This window comes from Herpailurus yagouaroundi, unplaced genomic scaffold, assembly GCF_014898765.1.
Source record: "Herpailurus yagouaroundi ecotype Mexico unplaced genomic scaffold, PumYag 100, whole genome shotgun sequence".
NCBI classification, from domain to species: domain Eukaryota; kingdom Metazoa; phylum Chordata; class Mammalia; order Carnivora; family Felidae; genus Herpailurus; species Herpailurus yagouaroundi.
Genome location: NW_024412391.1, coordinates 27,137,710 through 27,145,635, shown reverse-complemented (window position 1 = coordinate 27,145,635; position 7,926 = coordinate 27,137,710). Strand labels below are relative to the sequence as shown.

The 7,926-nt window shown below is 33.2% G+C and overlaps 1 protein-coding gene across 1 annotated transcript in view; it reads right to left on the bottom strand.

The window, feature by feature from the left end:
* Positions 1–1,392: 1,392 nt before the first annotated feature.
* Positions 1,393–7,926, bottom strand: part of ASZ1 (ankyrin repeat, SAM and basic leucine zipper domain containing 1) — a 53,104-nt gene continuing 46,570 nt past the window's right edge. Inside the window, exons 11-13 of the mRNA XM_040472162.1 lie at positions 6,056–6,161; positions 5,100–5,213; positions 1,393–1,838 (exon numbers count right to left, since the gene is read on the bottom strand). Of these exons, the coding sequence (XP_040328096.1) occupies positions 1,686–1,838; positions 5,100–5,213; positions 6,056–6,161 (373 nt within the window). The 3' untranslated portion in view covers positions 1,393–1,685. The remainder of the gene's footprint in view (positions 1,839–5,099; positions 5,214–6,055; positions 6,162–7,926) is intronic.

The window sequence follows — 7,926 nt, the reverse complement described above, 5'->3', positions numbered from 1 at the left end:
GAGAAACTTAACAGAAGACCGTGAGGGAGGGGAAGAAAAAAAAAAAAGAGAGGGAGACAGCCAAAGCATAAGAGACTGTTGAGAACTGAGAGCAAACTGAGGGTTGATGGGGGGTGGGAGGGAGGAGAGGGTGGGTGATGGGTATTGAGGAGGGCACCTTTTGGGATGAGCACTGGGTGTTGTATGGAAACCAATTTGACAATAAATTTCATATTAAAAAAAAAAAAAAGAAACGTGCTAGGAGTGAAACATGATCTGTGTTAGAAGAAGGACCTCTTCTCCTACCCCTATTCTGGTCTTGAACCCACTTAAATTGAGGGATATCAGAAAAAAAAAATGTCTTGCTATGGCACTTCGGTAAAAATGTCAGATACGTTCCTTCCAGTGATATATGGTTGAGTGTATTCTCAGAAAAGGAATTATTCGAGTCTTGCTGCTCTTGTATAACAAAGTGCAGAAATTACCACTAATTATATTCTTCTTTTCTACAATTTTTTTTTGTAGATCCACTGCATCTGTTGTTGTAGATCCACTAAGTCAAGCAATATTTAACTGCCACGTCCCCTGTGAAATCAGGCCTGCCCTTTTTCACCTTCACTTTTAAAATCTGAGTATCATCATTTGGTTTGGGAAAAAAAACCCACATAATCATGTATTGCTTTTTAGATTGACAGACATCACATGCCACATGCCACTCACTGTCATAACACCTTCAAGAATGTTACACATAGTACCTGTCATAGTTCCCATAGGTACATTACATAAAAAATTTTAATGTACTGTGTACTTTCCACACTATTGTCTAAAATTTTTTACTTTTTTAATTAATTTTTTTTAGAGAGAGAGTGCACGAGCAGGGGAGAGGGCCAGAGGGAGAGGGAGAAAGAATCTTATGTGGGGCTCAGTCTGAGGACCCTGGGATCATGATCTGAGCTGAAATCAAGAGTCGTACTCTCAACCTACTGAGCCACACAGGCACCCCTAAATTTTTTTAAATTTACATTTTAGGTATTTTCCCTAGGTTTTTAATCCATAATTCAAAAATTGTTCATTTTATCTTTATTCTTTGCATGCTCTGAAATAGTTTCAAAGTCATTAATTTCCTAATGTTACAGAACTAAAAAATTAAGAAATTCCTTATTACATAATAATGGAAGGGAAAAATAAGGACTAAAAGAAAGGGACTTATTTATGAACATTTTACACATTCTGTAAGATTCACTGTGACAGTGGAACACACTGTTCTTTTTTTGTTTTAGTTTTTTCATCATGGTAAGTGTACTCTTTAATCCGCATCCCCTATTTTGCCCATCCCCCACCCACCTCCCCTCTGGTAACAACCATCAATTTTGTTCTCTGTAGTTAAGAGAGTCAGGAACACACTGTTTTTTAAGTGTCAAATAATATTAGATAAAACTTTTATTTTGAATGTGATTTAGAATCATAGTGCTAAACTTATGAATCACATAATTTACTGCTTGACGAAAATTAACATAAAAATACAACAAATTACAGTTTTAACTCAAACTGACAAACCACTTTCTAAGGAAACTTTCTGTTCTATGCTATTGTAATTTCTCCTATGGAGTATCAGCAAAGAATGTAGTTATGCTGTGCCACAAATAGTTAAAAACAACATTTGTAGGTAATTTGAATAATATATTACTCAAAACACAATATTAGGGTTATTTTCTCTGGAAAGTCAGCTTGCAAATGAAAAGAAGAAACCCAAATCCGCACACTGTAACAGCCGTCCTCTTCAAAATTCTACTGTTCCATGTAGATACTTCTTCCATTAATGGTATATGAGTTGGATCATTTTCTCGCTCATTTTGCAACTAATATTTAGTATGAGAAAATGAAAAGAGTTAATGTAAAGTACACTGAAAATAAAAGTATCTTTGATTTTTAAAAATATCCACGTTAATTCAGCTGATGTAGAAGCAGCCAAAGCAAGATTCTCATGCAAGATTTAAAGTGAACACTTAAATGTCTCAAAAAACAGTCATTTTTCCCCAGGATCCCATTATAGTAAATTATTAGTTTCACATTAAGAATAAATACTTTCATAGATTATTACATTTCAAAATCATGTTTTTGTGTCAGGAGCTAAAGTTCCTTGAACGTTAAAGTCTTTATTTCTACCTACAAGCAATGACAGTTGTTATTTTTCCCTTCAACATTAAATATCAAATGATTTCTTGAAAAAAGTGAACCATTCTTATAGCATACCTACAAAACATTAAATTTAACAAAAACTCAAAGGTTTGATGCAACTGCCAGAAGTTTAATCCTTTATTTAAATATAATTGCAGGAACAAATACTAACAAAAACCTAAGTGGATCTTTTAGCGCTTCTCAGCAATTAAAGTACAGGTTCAGTAAGTTTATAAATACTTATACACTGAACTCTGTTGCTACAGAAGGCCCCCAACTTGTGTGTGTACATTGTGTGTTAGAGAGAGAGAGAGAGAGAGAGAGAGAGAGAGAGAGAGAGAGGATAGTTGATGGGGGAGGGGCAGAAGAGGGAGAATGAGTAAAAGCCAAAAGATCCTCAAAAGATAAAAAGAATCAGGCACATTTATAGAGTGATATATACTAGAAACATCCTGGGCTGGAGTGGTGACATAAATAGTTTCAACATTAGCAAGAATAACTACTTCTAAAATCTACAGTGTAAATATTTAATTTAAAAAGCCTGCAAAATTAATTTTAAATTTACAGCAGAAAACAGACTCCAATGCCAATCTCATTAATACTGTATTCTTGGCCTAACTTCCAAATGGCTTCATTCAGTAACAGATTCCTTTTTGACACTGATGCTCCATTTACTGAATCCTGAGACAGCCATTCCTTTTATTAACCAATTACTTAGAATGACCCTTTCTGACAGGAGCCTGTCAGTGTGTTGCTTTGAAAGAGAGTGATGTGGTGTTAAAGTCTAGCCTTGACCTCTCCTACCCTCCCTCTTTGTTACCTCCATACACTTATTGATGGTAACTCATATGTTTTTTAATTTGCTTCAGTTATTATTGGTAAACTGAAATATCAGATAATAGCATACTCCCAAATCTGGAAGCCTTCATAGTTCTCTCAATCAAGTCTCACTATGGTGATTACTACTGAAGACTAATCCAGAAAAACCACTGCAATAGCTTGTTCTAAAATTAAGACTTTCCTGACCAAAGTACTGTATCCGCAATTATTATAAATCAGTAAATGTGTTTTCGAGGCTGGTTCTTATACAGAAATGTATAAATTCAAGGTAGAGAAGGCCACAGAAAACAGACTTTCCATTAGCTAAAGAAAGCTAAAATTTCTCCTTATAGGTATATGTTATTAAAATCAATATTATGGTACCTGATCGAATCGTTTATGTTTTAGAGTCAAAGTCACCCCTAGAGCAGTGTTTCTTTATTTCATTCTTTTAGGAAAAACCTGTCCTCTCTCTTTAGCTTCAACTCAGTCTTCCTCCCCCTCCCCAAATGTTTTTAGTTCATCTTAGAGAAACCAAATAATTACCAATCCTGAGGCAAAGATGTCCTGAGGAGTTTCCTACTCTAAACATTAAAGGATGATGCTTTGCAGGAAGTATCTTTACACAAATCCTTCCAAATTTCCCCTGGATCCTCATGAAAGATATTATCCTAAGTCAAATCAATACCATTTTCCTTCACTTCTTGGAGATGATGAAGGTAGTGAAGATGAGCAGTGCTATAGTCCTCATGTTATCAACAAGTTCAGAAAGTAGAAAATCAGACTTTTGTATGAGAAAGTTTGTTTGAGGAGTGGTTGTGGATTAAAGGAACACAAAAGTGGAAGTAGAATAATTAGAAGACTCATGTGTAGCATGGTTGTCTGACATACAGCAGGCACCCTCACGCCTGTGAATGAATAAATGTCAAAGATAATACAACTTCTAAGATGCCTCTTTCTCTAGAAGGGAGGTATCTCCTACAAGAATTTTGAGATGTATTACTCATTTGCCCCATTTTATGTTTATTTATTCCCCTATTATTTTGTAAAACTTGCTTTACAATTTCTGTTCACTTTTTAAAGACTCCTTTTAATTGAACATATGTTAATAGCTAGAATGACAAATTACTTGGGACATGTATAAAGTTGATTTTGAGAAGAACTTTTCTTGATAAAATATTAACAAAAATATCAAGCGGCTTATGGGTTGAAGTTATACAAATTTAATGCATAATCTAACATTCACTTCAGCTATTTCACAGAAAGTTTACAGATGCCAAGTATATTTATTAAATAGACTTGGAGAACTCACAAGTGAGTTATTTAGTCAAATGAAAATGTTTTCCTTTTTTTATTACTTATCTTCAACAGAGTTCCCTATTTTAGCAACATGGATTTTGTTACAGCCAATTTTCTTAAAGGAGGGAAAATCATCTGTCCTTAAATCCAGATGTACACTTCTATGAGTACAGAAAAAACAACCAAAAAGGCCCACACTCTTTAAGAAAGTCCAGAAAATAGAATATTTCATCTAAAAACCTGTATCATTAACAGAGCTGATAAACCTGTCGTTTTCATAATTTTTCATCTGCATATTTATATGTAAATAAATTCTACAAATACAACTTCATATCTTTATGATATCTATAACTTCATAAATATTTGATTTTCATTGTTTTTCTGACTGGCTACGTATCATTGTAACAAGTGGTTGTACCATAATTTATTAAATCATTCTCCTGGCACACGATACTTCTGGTACATAACACTTTTGGAATCATTAAGCTACTGAAAGATGCACATATTTTTATGGTCCTTGGCACATCTTGCCAAACTATTTTTGAAAGGAGTTGAGACACCAGTCTCACATGAAAGTGTCAGCTTGGTGAATCACCAACGTTCTCCCTTGCTAATTTAAAAGATGAAAAAGGATAGATCTTATTCTTTTAGTCTGCATTTCTATAATGACCCACAAAGTTTGTTTTTTATCTTTATGTCTTCCTTTGGAAACTATTCTTTTCCCACTTGTCTAGGGGAAGCAAGTTGCTTTTGTCAGAATTGCTTCATCGTCTAACATATTATGCTGTACATCATTTCCCCCTTTTTTAGTGTTAAATATATACCTTCTGAATTAAGTCTTTTAGTTTGCAGACCTCTTCACTCAAATCTTCAACATTACTAACCAGTTCTTCACAAACGGAAGTAAAATTCCGGGGAGAAGACCATTCTAGTACTATCTGTGAATATTTTCAAAAGTTACATTTTAAAAAATGGGAAACAACTTTTTACAACTTTGTATCTACAAAAATGATACAGTTTTCTCACTCTTTAAATTATGTAACTGAAAAGCATTTTTTGTTCAGAATAAATTCTGATACCAAAAAGAACTTCGTGATTTTATATATATAAACAGTCAAATCTTAGTTTCCTGAATACATTTACTAAGATTATGTATATATGACTTTATGGAGACTAATATTTAGAAGTAATAATATTTATGGTGACTAAATAAATTCATGAAGATTTTAAGAATGATAGGACTCCTAGATTAGTATTCTATAAAAAATCAGAGGAAAACAAATGCATTAAAAATTTTTTAAACAAATAGCTGAAACCAAACCACATGAAAAACTCTACAAAAAAGTTTGCTTTTACAGGCCACTTACACTTTCTCTATTTAAATTTTCCTTCATTAAAAAACCTTACATTGATATGGTTTTTAATAACACTCAACACATTGTTTTGTTCCAACCTTCACTTGGGTCTCCTGTCACTTTGTATTTTAAACAACTAAATTCCCTTTAAGAACAAATGTTACGTTTAATACACAGATCAGTTTAATTTTTGGTCTGACTCATTTTCCTTTTCCTGAGAGCTAGAACACAGAGTTTTTCAATTAATTAAAAATAAAAGATATAGTAAAAGTAATATTAAACAAATTGACCTATTTAGATTTTATGTGACATTGTAGAAGAAAGATACAATTTTACCAGATAACTGTTTATTGAATTGTCATTAACTTATCTGGAATGTCTTCAGTATTCATACTTTTCTTCACTTAACAACTTTTATAGAATACCTTGTGGGAATTTACAGGCAACTCAGAAATGATATTCTGTACTGCTGTTATTAAATGGCCACACTGTTTGTTTAATTTCAGAAGAAAGTTGAGGAACTCATCACCACTAAATAGAGGAAACAAACAAATAGGAATCACTAATATGAGCAATTTACTTCATTCTACTGGGATAGTTAATGTCTAGCCATAATATTTACTAAATTCTTTAAAAATATTTATAGAATAGCTAATATATATTAACAACTGAAATAGACATTGAGTATAACAAGTCTCAAATCTTGAGGATCTCAAGCTTCAGCATTTGAGGCAGACATGGAATTATAACATCATTATTCAAAGGGACATATAAAGAAGGAATATAAAAGTGTCAATATTTGAGTATCTATTATGTGAAGGTACTACACTGGTTATTTTACATTTATTATTCTTTTAGCTCCTCCCAACGACTCCTGTAAGGTAGATGTTAACATTAGCTTATAGCTGAGACATCAAAACTCAGAGATAATGAATGTAGTATAATGGGAATAGATAATTAGTAATGTTTCACAGAGATGATAGATACTTGAATACAAATTTATCAGTCTGAATGAATATAAGGAAAATACATACCTTTCTTGTGATGTATAATTTTCAGGGCCACTGAATATCGACAGGCAAGTTGTAAAAATCACAACTCTATAGTATGCATTCATTACATACCCTGAATGGCTGGCTGCCCACTACCTACCCCAGAGCTGTATAATATACCTCTTGTTACAATATACTTCTCTTTTCCCTGTGCTATAAGAACAGCATGTCCCAGTTGGGGCTGTTTATCCAGCCTGTTTTCAGAGTAATAACAAGAAGGAGATCCACTGCAGGTATAGCCATAATATGGGTACTCAAGAAATAAATTTTGTTATAAGTTGTTTAGATTTAGAAGTTATTTGTTACTGAAGCATAACATAGTGTAAGCTGACTAAAACAACAGGCTGTTTTTAAAATGTGAAGTCAAAATAAGGAAAGAGCCCAAATGTACATTGACTAATGAATGGATAAAGAAGATGTGGTGTATATATGTAATGGAATTATTACTCAGCCACCAAAAAGAATGAAATCTTGGGGTGGCCTGGGTGGCTCAGTTGGTTAAGTGTCCGACTCTTGATTTTGGCTCAGATCATGATCTCATGGTGTGTGGGACTGAGCCCCTTGTAGGGTTCTATGTTGACCTTGTGGAGCCTGCTTGGGATTATCTCTCTCCCTCTTTCTGACTCTCCCCACTCATGCTGTTTCTCTCAAACTTAAAAAGAATGAGATCTTGCTATTTGTAGCAACATGGACGGAGCTAGAGCGTATTTTTCTAAGTGAAATAAGTCAGAGAAAAAAAGTACCATATGAATTCACTCATATGTGGAATTTAAGAAACAAAACAGATTAACATAGGAGAAGGGAAAAAGAAAAGAGAGGGAAGCAAATCATAAGAGACTCTTAACTACAGAAAACAAACAGGGTTGATGGAGGGGAGGGGGGTAGGGGATTGGCTAAATGGATGATGGCTATTAAGGAGGACACTTACTGTATTGAACACTGGGTGTTTTATGTAAGTGATGAATCACTAAATTCTACTCCTGAAACCAATTATTATACTATATGTTAACTAACTAGAAATTAAATAAAAATTTGAAAAAAAGAATGTGAAGTCAAGTGTTAGGATAGAATTCACACCTTAAATAAAGGTACTCCAAAACTATGTGCTTATTATAAAATATCTGGAAAAATTAAAATTACCACTACTCTTATCACCTAAAGATACTGACTGGTACTATTTTCTTCCAGAATATTTTCTACTAGTATTTTTCTTTTTTTTTTTTTTTCTTTTTTTTTTTATATAT